The sequence below is a fragment of the Babylonia areolata genome, chromosome 25 (assembly GCF_041734735.1).
Source record: "Babylonia areolata isolate BAREFJ2019XMU chromosome 25, ASM4173473v1, whole genome shotgun sequence".
NCBI lineage: Eukaryota > Metazoa > Mollusca > Gastropoda > Neogastropoda > Buccinidae > Babylonia > Babylonia areolata.
This window is the reverse complement of record NC_134900.1, coordinates 9,595,971-9,614,064: the sequence shown is the minus strand read 5'-3', so window position 1 is coordinate 9,614,064 and position 18,094 is coordinate 9,595,971. Positions and strand designations below refer to the sequence as shown.

Here is an 18,094-nt window from a genome sequence, read left to right as displayed (position 1 = left end):
GTGATGATGATGATGATGATGGTGGTGGTGGTGGTGGTGGTGGTGATGTTGATGATGGTGATGATGATGATGGTGGTGGTGGTGATGATTGTGATGATGGTGATGGTGTGATGATGATGATGATGATGACGACGACGGCGACAACGACGACGACGATGATGATGATGACCTTGTACCAAGTGTGGTGATGAAGAAGAAAAAGCAGACGAGGGTGGTGATGGTGCTGGTGCTGGTGAAGATGACGACGACAAGGATGGTGATGGTTATGGTAATGATGCGAGGACGACTGAACGTACTCACGCTACAAACTAGATCTACTCATTCTGCTCACATGGGATACACACATACAAACAACAGCTCATCACACTACAAACTGAAGCTACCCTCGCTATAGACTGGAGCTACGAAGCTGAGCTGCTAACGCTATACAATGGATCTACTCACGCTCACTCTCTGAAGCTAGAAACTGCTGCTGCCACGTAACAACTTGGAAGTACCACAACACTGAACTCACTTATAGGGCTAATCATGCGACGCACAGGAGCTAGAGAGAAGAGCTGCCACCAAACTGGAGTCACTCATGGACTACTCACGCTACACACCGGAACTACCCACAGATCTACTCACGCGACGCAGCAGAACAACGGAGGGAACTACTCATGGACTACTCACGATACACAGCGGAACTACTGAGGGAGCTACTCCTGGACTACTCACGCTACACGGCGGAACTACTGAGGGAGCTACTTCTGGACTACTCACGCTACACAGCGGAACTACTGAGGGAGCTACTCCTGGACTACTCACGCTACACAGCGGAACTACTGAGGGAGCTACTCCTGGACTACTCACGCTACACAGCAGAGATACTGAGGGAGCTACTTCTGCACAACTCACGCTACACAGCGGAACTACTGAGGGAGCTACTCCTGGACTACTCACGCTACACAGCGGAACTACTGAGAGAGCTACTCCTGGACTACTCACGCTACACAGCGGAACTACTGAGGGAGCTACTCCTGGACTACTCACGCTACACAGCGGAACTACTGAGGGAGCTACTCCTGGACTACTCACGCTACACAGCGGAACTACTGAGGGAGCTACTCCTGGACTACTCACGCTACACAGCGGAACTACTGAGGGAGCTAGTCCTGGGCTACTCACGCTACACAGCGGAACTACTGGAGGGAGCTAGTCCTGGACTACTCACGCTACACAGCGGAACTACTGAGGGAGCTACTCCTGGACTACTCACGCTACACAGCGCAACTACTGAGGGAGCTACTCCTGGACTACTCACGCTACACAGCGTAACTACTGAGGGAGCTAGTCCTGGACTACTCACGCTACACAGCGGAACTACTGAGGGAGCTAGTCCTGGACTACTCACGCTACACAGCGGAACTACTGAGGGAGCTACTCCTGGACTACTCACGCTACACAGCGGAACTACTGAGGGAGCTACTTCTGGACTACTCACGCTACACAGCGGAACTACTGGAGGGAGCTACTTCTGGACTACTCACGCTACACAGCGGAACTACTGAGGGAGCTACTTCTGGACTACTCACGCTACACAGCGGAACTACTGAGGGAGCTACTTCTGCACAACTCACGCTACACAGCGGAACTACTGAGGGAGCTACTTCTGGACTACTCACGCTACACAGCGGAACTACTGAGGGAGCTACTTCTGCACAACTCACGCTACACAGCGGAACTACTGAGGGAGCTACTTCCGGACTACTCACGCTACACAGCGGAACTACTGAGGGAGCTACTTCTGCACAACTCACGCTACACAGCGGAACTACTGAGGGAGCTACTTCTGGACTACTCACGCTACACAGCGGAACTACTGAGGGAGCTACTTCTGGACTACTCACGCTACACAGCGGAACTACTGAGGGAGATACTTCTGGACTACTCACGCTACACAGCGGAACTACTGAGGGAGCTACTTCTGGACAACTCACGCTACACAGCGGAACTACTGAGGGAGCTACTTCTGGACAACTCACGCTACACAGCAGAGATACTGAGGGAGCTACTTCTGCACAACTCACGCTACACAGAGGAACTACTGAGGGAGCTACTTCTGCACAACTCACGCTACACAGCGGAACTACTGAGGGAGCTACTCCTGGACTACTCACGCTACACAGCGGAACTACTGAGGGAGCTAGTCCTGGACTACTCACGCTACACAGCGGAACTACTGAGGGAGCTACTTCCGGACTACTCACGCTACACAGCGGAACTACTGAGGGAGCTACTCCTGGACTACTCACGCTACACAGCGGAACTACTGAGGGAGCTAGTCCTGGACTACTCACGCTACACAGCGGAACTACTGGAGGGAGCTACTTCTGGACTACTCACGCTATCACAGCGGAACTACTGAGGGGGCTACTCCTGGACTACTCACGCCAGGGAGTGCACGCGCCAGGCCCGCAGCAGCAGACAGATGAACTTGGCCAGATTCCGGAATCTGTTGCTGCTCCGTTTCTGAAAGACACAGGGTCACGTGATGACGATGATGATGTTAATCGTTGAGAGTTCAGTTAGTTAAAGTGCGTGCAAGTAGTGGAACACACAATCAGAAAAAAAAATCATTCAACCCATTAACTAATCAACCAGTCCATAAGTCACACACACACACACACACACACACACACACACACACACACACACACACACGCACAGTCACTCCGATAATCAACCAATCAATGAGGGACACACACTCACTCACTCAGTCAGACAGTCAACCAATCAATGAGAGACACACACTCACTCACTCAGTCAGACAGTCAACCAATCAATGAGGGACACACACTCACTCAGTCAGACAGTCAACCAATCAATGAGGGACACACACTCACTCAGTCAGTCAGACAGTCAACCAATCAATGAGAGACACACATTCTTACTCAGTCAGACAGTCAACCAATCAATGAGGGACACACATTCTTACTCACTCAGACAGTCAACCAATCGACAAAGGACACACACACACTCACTCAGACAGTCAACCAATCCACGAGGGACACACACACACACTCACTCAGACAGTCAACCAATCCATGAGGGACAAACACTCACTCACTCAGACAGTCAACCAATCCATGAGGGACAAACACTCACTCACTCAGACAGTCAACCAATCCACGAGGGACAAACACTCACTCATTCAGACAGTCAAACAATCCACGAGGGAGAAACACTCACTCCAGCTAATCAACTAATCCACGAGGGACACACACACTCACTCACTCACTCCACTAATCAACCAATCCATGAAGGACATTACTACCCCCCCCCCCTCATCCCCACCACCTCCGCACCCCTCCACCCAGCAGCCCCCCACCCCACCCCCCGCATCCCCCGCCCCTCCCTCCCCACCACCTTCCACAGCCGACGCCTCTCCGCCAGACGGGACCGGGCCAGCATCACGGCGCCACACGACGCCACGGCCAGCGCCACCTTGTCGGGCCTGCTGACGTCACCCCGGGCCACCCTCCCCCACCCCCCTCCCCCAGCACCTGTCCTCCCCGAGGCTCCAATCCGGCGAAGGCCCAGCACCGTCCTCAACTTTGTCAGGGCTCGCTGTGTCTGTGTCCTGGTCGTCAGCACGTGATAACCCTGTCCTCCCTGCATGTGGTGGTGGTGCTGGTGGTGGTGGTGGGGGAGGGAGGAGGGCAGGGAGGGAGAGGGGTGTGGCGGTGAGGGGGGCAGGACGTCACAGTCCTCAGCACCTCGGGATGACCACCAGGGGGCCCCACGACCCGCCCTCGTGCCCTGGCCGAACTGTGGGCCGTCGGTGATCGGAGAGACGTGAGTTCTGGCGGCAGTTCCTTGGCCTGGGGGGTGAGGGTTCTCTGCCCCTCTGCTGCCCTCCACGGCCACACCACCCCTCTCAGGGCGGGGCGGGGGGAGGGCGGGGTGGTGGGGGTCTGTTGGTCTAGAACTCGAGGAACATGGTATACTGCCATGTTTGGTATCGTTCGTGTTAGTTTTGGTGAAAACAGAGCCCTGGTGGTCAGCCTGCCGGGGAGAGAGGGCGCGCTGTGATTGGCTGAAATGTGCACGTGCAGGTGTTAGTCGTTCAGTGCCGTGTGCGCGTGCCCTTGTCTGTGAGACAAAATGATTCAGTAATAGTGAGCTTCACAGCTGCACACACACACACACACACACACCAGAAACACAGACAGCAAACACTGCTCAGCGTGTTGGAGAGCCAGCATTTCAGATGGTACGACGAACAATGAAAAGAGACGATAAAGAGGACAGAATGCACACACTACATTATACTGGAGTCAACAAAGATTGATGTTACCTGTCAGTATTGTGTATTGATAAACTACCCCACACTCCACCATTAACAACACACATTATGCTGTAGCACACAGGGAACAGATAACAGACTATCAGGTTTCCCTCCACACACATGTACTTCACAAACACCTGCCTAGGGGTAGGAAAGAGGTGGGGGGAGGGGGGGGCAGTATCTTGTTTCGCCAAACCCAGGACGTTGGAAGTGGTCACAAAAAGAGACTTCTAGTGGTATGAATAGCTCTCTCTCCCTCTCTCTCTCTCTCTCTCTCTCTCTGTGTGTGTGTGTGTGTGTGTGTGTGTGTGTGTGTGTGTGTGTGTGTGTGTGTGTGTGTGTGTGTGTGAATCAGAATCAGAATCAGAATCAATTTTTATGTCAATTTAACCGGAACAAGGTTTATAAGACGCGCATGCAAAGTTACATGAAACCACGCACAAAAAAGCAAAACAAAATTCAGGATCATCATAAACCTGGTGGTGGGTGGGGGGTAGAGAGACAGGACAGGATCATGGATCAGGATCATTATAAACCTGATGGGGGGGGGGGGGGGATGGGGGGGGGGGGGGGGGGGTAGAGAGACAGGACAGGATCATGGATCAGGATCATTATAAACCTGGTGGGGGGTGGGGGGGGTAGAGAGACTGTGAAACAGGACAGGATCATGGATCAGGATCATTATAAACCTGGTGGGGGTGGGTGGTAGAGAGACAGGACAGGATCATGGATCAGGATCATTATAAACCTGGTGGGGGCTGGAGGGTAGAGAGACTGAAACAGGACAGGATCATGGATCAGGATCATGGATCAGGATCATTATGGTGTGGGGGTGGGGCACAGTCATTACTATATTGATGAATGTGATAACCAACACACACACACACACACACACACACACACACACACAGAGGGGGGGGGGGGGACGTACCTTACGCCTGCGCAGTCTGGCAATGAAGACATTAGCGGTAGTGCCGGTGAGGTCTTTGTCTATGAGGGAGTTCCGCTGTTTGCCCTGAAGACTAGGCAGTGTCCGTATCTGTGGAGTGGAGCCAGCAGGACATTGCTGTATACACTGATTACTGTACACTGTATCCATTGTGAAAAGGTTCTTTCCTTTCCAACACTTTTAATCAGTTAAACACAATAACAATTGGAAACGGTTTTAAAACTGAAAAGTCAAAGAAACAAATCATGAAATAAATAATGAAACGTATAGATAACTGGACAATTAGGATGACGAATAAATATACACAAACAAAACTGATATACCATTACACTTATATTGACAACGTAAAAGAAATAATCTCGTCCTTTTGCATGCATGCTCAGCAGACCTAGTTGAATGACAATTTCAATTACGTTCATGAAGACAAAATATAAATCATCACTAAACAACATACACTTTTTGGCCACTCAGCAAAAAACTAGCGAGAACAGGTGTAAGCACACATTCTAAAGGATCTTTTTTTCTCGATATTTTCGTTGACTTAAGTATTTGCTGGAGAGACCGTTTTTCCTGTACATGTTGTATGTTCAGTCCAAGAAAGATGTTTGTCAGTATAGACACCCATAACAATGTGTGACTCTACCTCTTCAGTTCTTTTGGTATCTTAGACGGGCGCAATAGCCGAGTGGTTAAAGCGTTGGACTGTCAATCTGAGGGTCCCAGGTTCGAATCACAGTGACGGCGCCTGGTGGGTAAAGGGTGGAGATTTTTACGATCTCCCAGGTCAACATATGTGCAGACCTGCTAGTGCCTGAACCCCCTTCGTGTGTATACGCAAGCAGAAGATCAAATACGCACGTTAAAGATCTTGTAATCCATGTCAGCGTTCGGTGGGTTATGGAAACAAGAACATACCCAGCATGCACACCCCCGAAAACGGAGTATGGCTGCCTACATGGCGGGGTAAAAACGGTCATACACGTAAAGGCCCACTCGTGTGCATACGAGTGAACGTGGGAGTTGCAGCCCACGAACGCAGAAGAAGAAGAAGAAGAAGAAGAAGAAATTTTAGAATAGTAGTTGGAATTTATGCTTCATCTTTTGTCTTCTTTCACTTCCGTTCACGAAAGTTTTTTTTTCCTTCTATGCACATGTTCTGCCTTTCATCGATTATACATCAACTTTATAGGACAACTGTAGCAACACGAACTTGATTCACCGTGTGTACAAAAGAGCATCAAAATAAAAAGCGTTGAAGTCAAGCTCCCTGACTCAACATCCTTCCTTTCCACAACAGGGTGTACTTCAGCTAGGTATTTTGCAGGCATAATGATATGCACAGAAATTCTATAAAAACAAAACAAAACAAACGACCACAGACACTTTTAAAACTAATGACCACAGACACAGCCACACACCCACACTCACCACACCCACACTCCCCACACCCACACTCCTCACACCCACACCCACACACCCACACTCCACACACCCACACTCCACACACCAACACTCATCACACCCACACCCACACTCCTCACACCCACACTCCCCACACCCACACTCCCCACACCCACACTCCACACACCCACACTCCTCACACCCACACTCTCCACACCCACACTCCCCATACCCACACTCCTCACACCCACACCCACACACCCACACTCCACACATCCACACTCCACACACCAACACTCATCACACCCACACCCACACTCCTCACACCCACACTCCCCACACCCACACTCCACACACCCACACTCCACACACCCACACCCACACACCCACACTCCTCACACCCACACCCACACTACCCACACCCACACTCCCCACACCCACACTCCACACACCCACACACCGACACCCACACACCCACACTCCCCACACCCACACTCCACACACCCACCCTCCTCACACCCACCCCCACACTCCCCACACCCACACTCCTCACACCCACACTCCACACACCCACACACCGACACCCACACACCCACACTCCTCACACCCACACACACACTCCCCACACACATCCACACACACACACACACACACAGACACTCCCCACACCCACACTCCCCCACATACACACACTCCTCACACACACACTCCCTACACCCACATCCACACTCCCCCCCCCCCACACACACACACAAACACTCCCCACAACTACACTCCCCACACACAACCCCCATGAAGCCAAACTGATGGCACAAAAGCAGCATGTGAACCACTCCAACTGCCAAGCACCAGCCAACAGCAACACGTGAAGACACAGACACTGAAACAACACGTAGAAAACATGACACACTAGCGGGATATAGCGGACACAGACATTGAAACAACACAAAGAAAACATGACACACTAGCGGGATATAGCGGACACAGACATTGAAACAACACGTAGAAAACACGACACACTAGCGGGATATAGCGGACACAGACATTGAAACAACACGTAGAAAACACGACACACTAGCGGGATATAGCGGACACAGACTTTGAAACAACACAGAGAAAACACGACACACTAGCGGGATATAGCGGACAGACATTGAAACAACACGTAGAAAACACGACACACTAGCGGGATATAGCGGACACAGACATTGAAACAACACAGAGAAAACACGACACACTAGCGGGATATAGCGGACACAGACATGACACACCACACAAATAACACACAGCGGTGAAGCCACGCCAAGTCAGCAGTACACTGCACTAGATTCTGCTGCAAAGCCACTGTCCGCCTCAGCTACACACACTCACGTCAATATGTTAGTACTTGTCTACGTTGAGATCACCACCACCACCACCACCATTACAACAAAATGCAAACAAAAAAACACACAGGAAAACAAGGCACACATACAAACACCTACGCAAGCAGTCTCCCAACAACCCCATCCCCACTATTCCCGCACGTGAGTGTGAATGGGTGTATGTGTGAGTGGAGGAGGAATAGAGGTGTGTCAGCATGTATGTGTGCGTGTATGTGTGCATATATGCGCGCGCGCGCGCGTGTGTGTGTATATATATATGTGTGTGTGTGTGTGTGTGTGTGTGTGTGTGTGTGTGTGTGTGAAACTCATGTGTGCGTGCGTGGTCTGCATGAATCTGGTCCATCTGACAGGTAAATAATCAAATCAGTCAATCAGTAAACCGCTAAAGCAATCAACGACAGCGGAACAGAAGCCAAAGCGTCACACGAAGCCGGCAAGCCAAAGCCAGAAGCCATCACTGTGAAAATGACGTCACCTTGCGTTCGTCACTAGTCCAACTCACGTCACTGTTAGACCAACTCACGGCGTCACTGTTGTCCCAGCTCGTGACGTCACTGATTTCTGAGCCACTCGACAGTCTGCCTCGCGCGGATCTGGCCTACCGTCATCATCATCAACATTATCATCATCATCATCGCCGTCACCATCATCATCATCATCATCATCATCACAGAATGATAAAGATGACAATGATAATGTTGTAACTAGTTTTGGATAAACAACATCATCATCAAGATCTAATGCTACAAGGACAGTCCTAACCTCATGTGAACATCAAGTAGAGTATAACTTTATCGATGAAGTAGAATATATATAAAAATGTTGGCAGAGAGAGAGAGAGAGAGAGAGAGAGAGAGAGAGAGAGAGAGAGAGAGAGAGAGAGAGAGAGAGAGAGAGAGAGAGAGAGAGAGAGAGAATATAAAACAATACAATACAATACAACACAACACATCTTTGATAATCCGACTGGACATTATCTTTATAAACAGACAGAAGTTGGATCAGAGATTGTTGCTGTTGGTACATGTGACATGTGGAAGGGGTGGAGGACAGAAAGAGACAGACCAATGGACGGACTGACATGTGACATGTGGAAGAGATGGAGGACAGAAAGAGACAGACCAATGGACGGACTGACATGTGACATGTGGAAGAGGTGGAGGACAGAAAGAGACAGACCAATGGACGGACTGACATGTGACATGTGGAAGAGATGGAGGACAGAGACAGACCAACGGACGGACTGACATGTGACATGTGGAAGGGGTGGAGGACAGAAAGAGACAGACCAATGGACGGACTGACATGTGACATGTGGAAGAGGTGGAGGACAGAGACAGACCAACGGACGGACTGACATGTGACATGTGGAAGGGGTGGAGGACAGAAAGAGACAGACCAATGGACGGACTGACATGTGACATGTGGAAGAGATGGAGGACAGAGACAGACCAATGGACGGACTGACATGTGACATGTGGAAGAGATGGAGGACAGAAAGAGACAGACCAATGGACGGACTGACATGTGACATGTGGAAGAGATGGAGGACAGAAAGAGACAGACCAATGGACGGACTGACATGTGACATGTGGAAGAGGTGGAGGACAGAAAGAGACAGACCAACGGACGGACTGACATGTGACATGTGGAAGGGGTGGAGGACAGAGACAGACCAACGGACGGAGTGACATGTGACATGTGGAAGAGGTGGAGGACAGAAAGAGACAGACCAACGGACGGACTGACATGTGACATGTGGAAGAGGTGGAGGACAGAAAGAGACAGACCAATGGACGGACTGACATGTGACATGTGGAAGAGGTGGAGGACAGAAAGAGACAGACCAATGGACGGACTGACATGTGACATGTGGAAGAGGTGGACAGAAAGAGACAGACCAATGGACGGACTGACATGTGACATGTGGAAGAGGTGGAGGACAGAAAGAGACAGACCAATGGACGGACTGACATGTGACATGTGGAAGAGATGGAGGACAGAAAGAGACAGACCAATGGACGGACTGACAGGTGTCCCTTCTCCTGTCACATAAAGCAGTTCCGCCGGGCTTAGAGGCTAAGCCACAAGGGCAGGCCAGGAGTTGGGCTTGGTTGTCAGAGGCTGTTTGAGACGCATGCCTTATGGGAGCACTTTATAGGTGGTGAGTGCTTATATATATATATATATATATATATATATATATATATACACACCTATTCATCCACCTCCACCCATCCACACGGACACACCCCTTACTCCACCCCGCTTACCCCACAACCCCCACTACTTCCCATCCACTGACCCCCCCACGCCCCGCCCCCAACTCATCCCCACCCCACCACCACCACCACCACACAGACGGAATCCACTCACAGCAGCATCGTCCTTGGTGATGGCATCAAAGATGTGCTTCAGCTTGGACCGGGTGGCGTCGTCCAGCGGGGGTTGCTCCGGGGAGTGTGACACGGGGTCCCCCTTCTTCTTCCCCGGCTGGAACTGCGAAAGGATGGTGCGTGACGTCAGGCTGCCGTGACGCTGCTCGCGGCCCGCCCGCTTCAACACCTCGTACTCGTCCGTTGACACGTTGCTGTTGTCTGGTGACAGTGTGGTGAGGCCATCACGATCGGGATCGTCACAATGATGGCGACATGACCCTCGTCATCGTCATCATCATCATCATCATCATCACCAGAATTACAGTAAAATATAATGACAATAATCTGGAAAGAGGGATGGATGTATTGCCAAGTTTGAGTCAATAGTGACAGCAGCAACAGCGGCGGTTGTAGTAGAAGTAGTAGTAGTAGTTGTTGTTGCTGTTGTCCACTGATTCAAGTCCAAATATACAGACCAGAATTTTGACTTCCCCCTCCACTTGACCCTGAGTGTTGGTCTGTAGAATACAGTCTTTCGGGGGATACGATAAACCGAAGTCCTGTGTGAAGCATGTACTTAGCGCACGCTTCAATCTTCTCTCTCAAAAATCTCCCAGGTTTAAACCATTCAGATATAATCCCCCAGGTTTAAACCATTCAGATATAATCCCTCAGGTTTAAACCATTCAAATATAATTCCCCAGGTTTAAGCCATTCAAATATAATCAAAGCCGTTATTTTTTTTTCAAGATGTCCGCCAGCGCTCACGGAGGTACATCACGAAAAAAAGTCTTCAGATAATCTGCCGTGTACATGCGTAACGCTGCAGAGACACCCAGTGAAACATTCTATCACTAATTTACGTGAACGAACACACACACACACACACACACACACACACACACACACACACACCATCACATACCATCACACACTCCATAGACGCTCAACATAGATAATACCTTACCAACATACACCACAACACAGTAACATCTTAACATCTCTTTCAGGGACACAAGAGTATCGTTGTCAACAGCATTCTATAATGCTCATGTATCCAGTCCATGTTGTGGAGTGATGGACTAGAGGTAACGCGTCCGCATAGGAAGCGAGAGAATCTGAGCGCGCTGGTTCGAATCACGGCTCAGCCGCCGATATTTTCTCCCCCTCCACTAGACCTTGAGTGGTGGTCTGGATGCTAGTCATTAGGATGAGACGATAAACCGAGGTCCTGTGTGCAGCATGCGCTTAGCGCACGTAAAAGAACCCACGGCAACAAAAGGGTTTTTCCTGGTACAATTCTGTAGAAACATCCACTTCGATAGTAAAACAAATAAAGCTGCACGCAGGAAAAAAATATTTAAAAAAATGGGTGGCGCTGTAGTGTAGCGACGCTCTCTCCTTGGGGAGAGCAGTCCGAATTTCACACAGAGAAATCTGTTGTGATAAAAAGATAAATACAAATACAAAAATACAAATGTACTCACGTCTCCAGCATTCTATAATGCTCGTGTATCCAGTCCATGTACTCACGTCTCCAGCATTCTATAATGCTCGTGTATCCAGTCCATGTACTCACGTCTCCAGCATTCTATAATGCTCGTGTATCCAGTCCATGTACTCACGTCTCCAGCATTCTATAATGCTCACGTATCCAGTCCATGTACCCACGTCTCCAGCATTCTATAATCCTCGTGTACCCAGTCCATGTACTCACGTCTCCAGCATTCTATAATCCTCACGTATCCAGTCCATGTACTCACGTCTCCAGCATTCTATAATCCTCACGTATCCAGTCCATGTACTCACGTCTCCAGCATTCTATAATCCTCACGTATCCAGTCCATGTACTCACGTCTCCAGCATTCTATAATCGTCATGTACCCAGTCCATGTACTCACGTCTCCAGCATTCTATAATGCTCATGTATCCAGTCCATGTACTCACGTCTCCAGCATTCTATAATCCTCACGTATCCAGTCCATGTACTCACGTCTCCAGCATTCTATAATATTCATGTACCCAGTCCATGTACTCACGTTTCCTGTTCCGTTTGGGCAGCTTGACTCCCATCTTCTCCAGTGACGTCAGCACGGTGAACTTCCGGCGCACGAAGACGTCATCGGAGCCTGACAGGGAGGAGGCGGAGGAGTCCTTGCGGGTGAGGGAGGGCATGCTCTGTCGCTTGACCAGCGGCCGGTCCTCTCTCGGCCGGCCTGACGTCATCAGCTCGTCACAGCTCTTCTCCTTGCGGACGTCCAGACGGCTAGAGTTCTGGGGAGCGAGGTGGCACAGTGGTCAAGACGATTCTCTGCTCAACAAAGTGTCCGTGAGGGCCTGGGTCCAAATCTCACACACACACACACACACACACACACACACACACACGCGCGCGCGCGCGCGCGCGTTTTGTGTCTGATGTGTTACTGTCAAGCACTTTGAAAGGTCTGAAAGCGCTACGTAAATGCAGTCTTACATCATCATCATCATCCTTCTTCTTCGTCTCATCATCATCATCATCATCATCATTATGATTATTCTTTAAATTATCATTACCATTGTCATATCATCATCATCATCACCATCACCATCACCACACTGACCCCAACACTCACCGTGTTGGCCGCCAACCTGTCCATGACCCTCAGCTTGGAGGCCTTCATCAGGTCTGTCCTCAGGGCCTGCATCATGCCCTCCGTCCTCCGCCCCGCCCCTTTGCCCTGCTCGGGGGTGTGTCTGGTCCCTTGCCCCGCCCCCTGCCCAGTCAACAGCGGGTCCACGCGGGACCACAGGTCACGTGGTGAGGACCCCAAGGACATCGTCTTTCTCCGCCCCCTTTTCTCCAAATCCACAGGGCTGGGCGGCTCCGAGTACTGGCCCTTGAACGACACTCTTCTGGCCACGGAAACACGGCGTGGTCGGTCCGTCTGGCTTCCGCTGGCGGCGACGGCGGCGTCCTTGACCTCGTTACCTTGGAGGTCAAACACGGAGCCTCGTTTAAGGATGGAGCGAGAGGTTCCTCCTGTGACTACTGACTCCAGGCTTTCTGATCGTTTGATGGCCTGGAGGGACAGCAATAAGAGCGACTCAGGTGAGTTTGTGTGTGTGTGTGTGTGTGTGTGTGTGTGTGTGTGTGTGTGTGTGATAAAAACCTTCAGCATGTTACTGTTTTAAGTATGGCAAAAACCCACAGCATGTAACTGACAAACCTGACAAAGCCTACAGTATGTAACTGCTTGTTTAAATATGACAAAAACCTACAGCTTGTAACTGTGTAAGTGTGACAAAAACCTACAGTATGTAATTGCTTGTTTAAATATGACAAAAACCTACAGCTTGTAACTGTGTACGTGTGACAAAGCCTTCAGTATGTAATTGCTTGTTAAATATGACAAAAACCTACAGCTTGTAACTGTGTAAGTGTGACAAAGCCTACAGTATGTAACTGCTTGTTTAAATATGACAAAAACCTACAGCTTGTAACTGTGTAAGTGTGACAAAAACCTACAGTATGTAATTGTGTGACAAAAACATAAAGCATGTAATTGTTTAAATATGGCGAAAACCTACAGTATAATTGATTAAGTGTGGCAAAAATGTATGGTATGTAATTGATTAAGTGTGACAAAAACCTATATTATGTAATCGATTAAGTGTGACAAAAACGTATAGTATGTAATTGATTAAGTGTGACAAAAACCGACAGTATTTAATTGATTAAGTGTGACAAAAACGTATGGTATGTAATTGATTAAGAGTGATAAAAACGTATGGTATGTAACTGATTAAGTGTGACAAAAACCTACAGTATGTAATTGATTAAGTGTGACAAAAACCTACAGTATGTAATTAAGTGTGACAAAAATGTATGGTATGTAACTGTGTGACAAAAGCCTACAGCATGTAATTGCTTTAAGTGTGGCAAAATCAAACTGTGGCAAGAACCTACAGCATATGATTGTGTGTTTAACACTTTCCATACAAACGGCGAAAGAGACGATGTTAACAGCGTTTCTCCCCAATTACCACCATCAAAATATAACAAGCGAAGGCTCTTACACTGAAGAGGTGAATGTTGACAAAGAATACTACAATTCTGACGACGGAAGCTAAAGGTTGGGTCATTCAGACACCCACTGGACATCCGAGGGGTCTGTGTAGAGGAGAAGAGAGGACTGGCCGTACTGAGTGAGTTAACCTTAACCGCTGAACCATAGTGAAACGGGATCAGTGCATCATCAATCTTATTTGCAATAACGACCTTTGTGATTTCGAATCTGGTGTAAATCATTTTGCTGATTAAATGTACAGTGCAGCATCAATCTTATTGCAATAACGACCTTTGTCATCTCCGAACTGGTGTAAATCATTTTGCTGATTAAATGTAATGCAGCCCCGGGAGGACGATACCTAGATAAACAATGGTGTCTGACATCCTGACCTATAAGGTCTGTTTTATCACAGTGACTGACATCCTGACCTGTAAGGTCTGTTTTATCACAGTACTGACATCCTGACCTATAAGGTCTGTTTTATCACAGTGACTGACATCCTGACCTGTAAGGTCTGTTTTATCACAGTGACGTGACATCCTGACCTATAAGGTCTGTTTTATCACATTGACTGACATCCTGACCTGTAAGGTCTGTTTTATCACAGTGACTGACATCCTGACCTATAAGGTCTGTTTTATCACAGTGACTGACATCCTGACCTATAAGGTCTGTTTTATCACAGTGACTGACATCCTGATCTGTAAGGTCTGTTTTATCACAGTGACTGACATCCTGACCTGTAAGGTCTGTTTTATCACAGTGACTGACATCCTGACCTGTAAGGTCTGTTTTATCACAGTGACTGACATCCTGACCTGTAAGGTCTGTTTCATTACTGTGACGTGACAACAGAGACCCCACAACACAGATCGCGACAGAATGGAGATACCAGACACTCAGAACTCACAACGATATAACTCAAGGACTGAGGATTAAAGGGAGAGAGAGAGAGAGAGAGAGAGAGAGAGAGAGAGAGGGTTGTGGAGGGCGGCAGACAGCCAGCCAGATAGACAGACAGACTGACAGACAGGACAGAAAGATAAAGAGACAGACAGACAGAGAAGATAACACAGACCAAGTGATAAATGCCATGGCAGAGACCAGAGAGACATCATCATGATATGACGAATAAGAAAGGCAACAACAACAACAAAGAAAAAATGACACAGAAAGAAAAAAGAAAAAAAAAACAAACACCAAAGACACACGGACACAAACAAACAAACCACACAAACAAACAAACAACACACACAGACAACAAACTTCAGTTCACCCGAGATTTCCGACGACGCAGGAAACGCTCTGACTCGCCGTCCCTTGAGTCGGCGACACTGAAAGACCGGACCTTCCTTCCGGTCACCACACTGCCCCTCCGACCACTGCTGTCCGTCTCTCGGCCTGTCCGGCCGCCGGACACTGTGGGGGCCAAGGCCTCGTCATCCGTGACGTCACCAAGGCTGGACAGCGGCAGGCGAGGCACTGCAGGCAGGCTGACGTCATCAGACGTGCTGACGCAGTCGACAGCCTCGCTCATGATGACGTAGCCGTGACGTCGGCGTCAGGGGAGTCAACTCGTGGTGATGACAGTGACGGTTGGGGTTTCACGGCTCGCTGGAACAACTGAAATACCAACGATGATGATGATTTCAGTACTTATACAGCGCCTATCCTCGGTCAGAGACCAAGTACTAAGCGCTTCACAAACACGGAGTCATTTGCGCAACAGGCTGCCTACCTGGGTAGAGCCGACTGACAGCTGTCGGATGCTCATCATTCGTTTCCTGTCATTTAATCAGGTTTCAGTCAAGCACACATACACACTCATACACACATGTAATATTTTACATGTATGATCGCTGTGTTCATGTACCCCGCCATGTAGGCAGCCATACTCCGTTTTTGTGATGTGCGCACTGGGTATATTCTTTTTTTCTATAACCCCACCGAACGATGACATGGATTACATGATCTTTAACGTGCGTGTTTGATCTTCTGAGTATAAACACAAAGGGGGTTAAGGCGCTAACAGGTCTGCTCACTTGGGAAATCCCCACCCTTTACCCACCAGGCACCATTACCGGGATTCGAAGTCCAACGCCTTAACCACTCGGCTATTGCGCAGTTCGCTTCATTGTTTCGCAACTAAGCTGGGTATGGCTTGTTGGTGACATTCCAGACCATGTCTGCTGTAAAAGTCTAAATAATAAATAACCCTTAAAGATTCCACATGATTATACAGTGTGTTTCTTCGAGCTAAACTATACAGAGCATATGTGAATGACATGGAAGGCATACAGGCTAATCAGGGCAGAAGATATGACAATAAAACACAAAGCAAACTAGAACAATGTGTATCAATATTTCAATAATACACTATTTGAAAAAAAACAAACAACTGTTGTACCAACGGGGTATAAGATACAAACTAGTTACTATCAATTACAGCAGGGTTGTTTTTTTCCAAAGCGAGCTACAAGACATGCAGAAGTACAGACATGTGACACACATGAAGCATACAGCAGAAGTCATCTAAACAGACATGTGACACACATGCAGCATACAGCAGAAGTCATCTAAACAGACATGTGACACACATGTAGCATACAGCAGAAGTCATCTAAACAGACATGTGACACACATGCAACATACAACAGGTCATCTAAACAGACATGTGATACACATGTAACATACAGCAGGTCATCTAAACAGACATATGACACAGATGCAGCATACAGCAGAGGTCATCTAAACAGACATGTGACACACATACAGCATACAGCAGGTCATCTAAACAGACATGTGACACACATGTAGCATACAACAGAAGTCATCTAAACAGACATGTGACACACATGCAGCATACAGCAGAAGTCATCTAAACAGACATGTGACACACATGCAGCATACAGCAGAAGTCATCTAAACAGACATGTGACACACATGCAGCATACAGCAGAAGTCATCTAAACAGACATGTGACACACATGCAGCATACAGCAGAAGTCATCTAAACAGACATGTGACACACATGCAGCATACAGCAGAAGTCATCTAAACAGACATGTGACACACATGCAGCATACAGCAGAAGTCATCTAAACAGACATGTGACACACATGCAGCATACAGCAGAAGTCATCTAAACAGACATGTGACACACATGCAGCATACAGCAGAAGTCATCTAAACAGACATGTGACACACATGCAGCATACAGCAGAAGTCATCTAAACAGACATGTGACACACATGCAGCATACAGCAGAAGTCATCTAAACAGACATGTGACACACATGCAGCATACAGCGGAAGTAATATAAACAGACATGAACACAGTTGTTTTTGTTATCTCGTTCTTGTTGTTGTTACTGCTTACTTTCTGCTGCTGCTCTTGTCGTTGTTGTTGATGATGATGGTGATGATAATGATGATGATGATGATGATGATGATGATAATTGGTGTATTCCAAGGTAAACAAAAGGACCATTCTGAATTGAAGCAATGAGAAAATAAACCGAGATCCTGTGTGTACAGCTTTGCGCACTTAAAAGAACCCATTGAAACAAAAGCGTTGTCCCTATCAAAATTATGTAGAGA

The 18,094-nt window shown here is 48.3% G+C and overlaps 1 protein-coding gene across 3 annotated transcripts in view; it reads right to left on the bottom strand.

The window, feature by feature from the left end:
• The window catches only part of LOC143299406 (uncharacterized), a 59,138-nt gene that overhangs the window by 36,416 nt on the left and 4,628 nt on the right, over positions 1-18,094 (bottom strand). For 2 of the 3 annotated variants that reach the window (XM_076612588.1, XM_076612587.1), the window contains exons 2-9: positions 15,772-16,118; positions 13,059-13,505; positions 12,483-12,717; positions 10,442-10,662; positions 8,541-8,663; positions 5,262-5,369; positions 3,409-4,134; positions 2,432-2,511 (exon numbers count right to left, since the gene is read on the bottom strand). In XM_076612588.1, the coding sequence (XP_076468703.1) occupies positions 2,432-2,511; positions 3,409-4,134; positions 5,262-5,369; positions 8,541-8,663; positions 10,442-10,662; positions 12,483-12,717; positions 13,059-13,505; positions 15,772-16,032 (2,201 nt within the window). In that variant the 5' untranslated portion in view covers positions 16,033-16,118. The remainder of the gene's footprint in view (positions 1-2,431; positions 2,512-3,408; positions 4,135-5,261; positions 5,370-8,540; positions 8,664-10,441; positions 10,663-12,482; positions 12,718-13,058; positions 13,506-15,771; positions 16,119-18,094) is intronic. The other variant, XM_076612589.1, reaches the window with a different exon arrangement.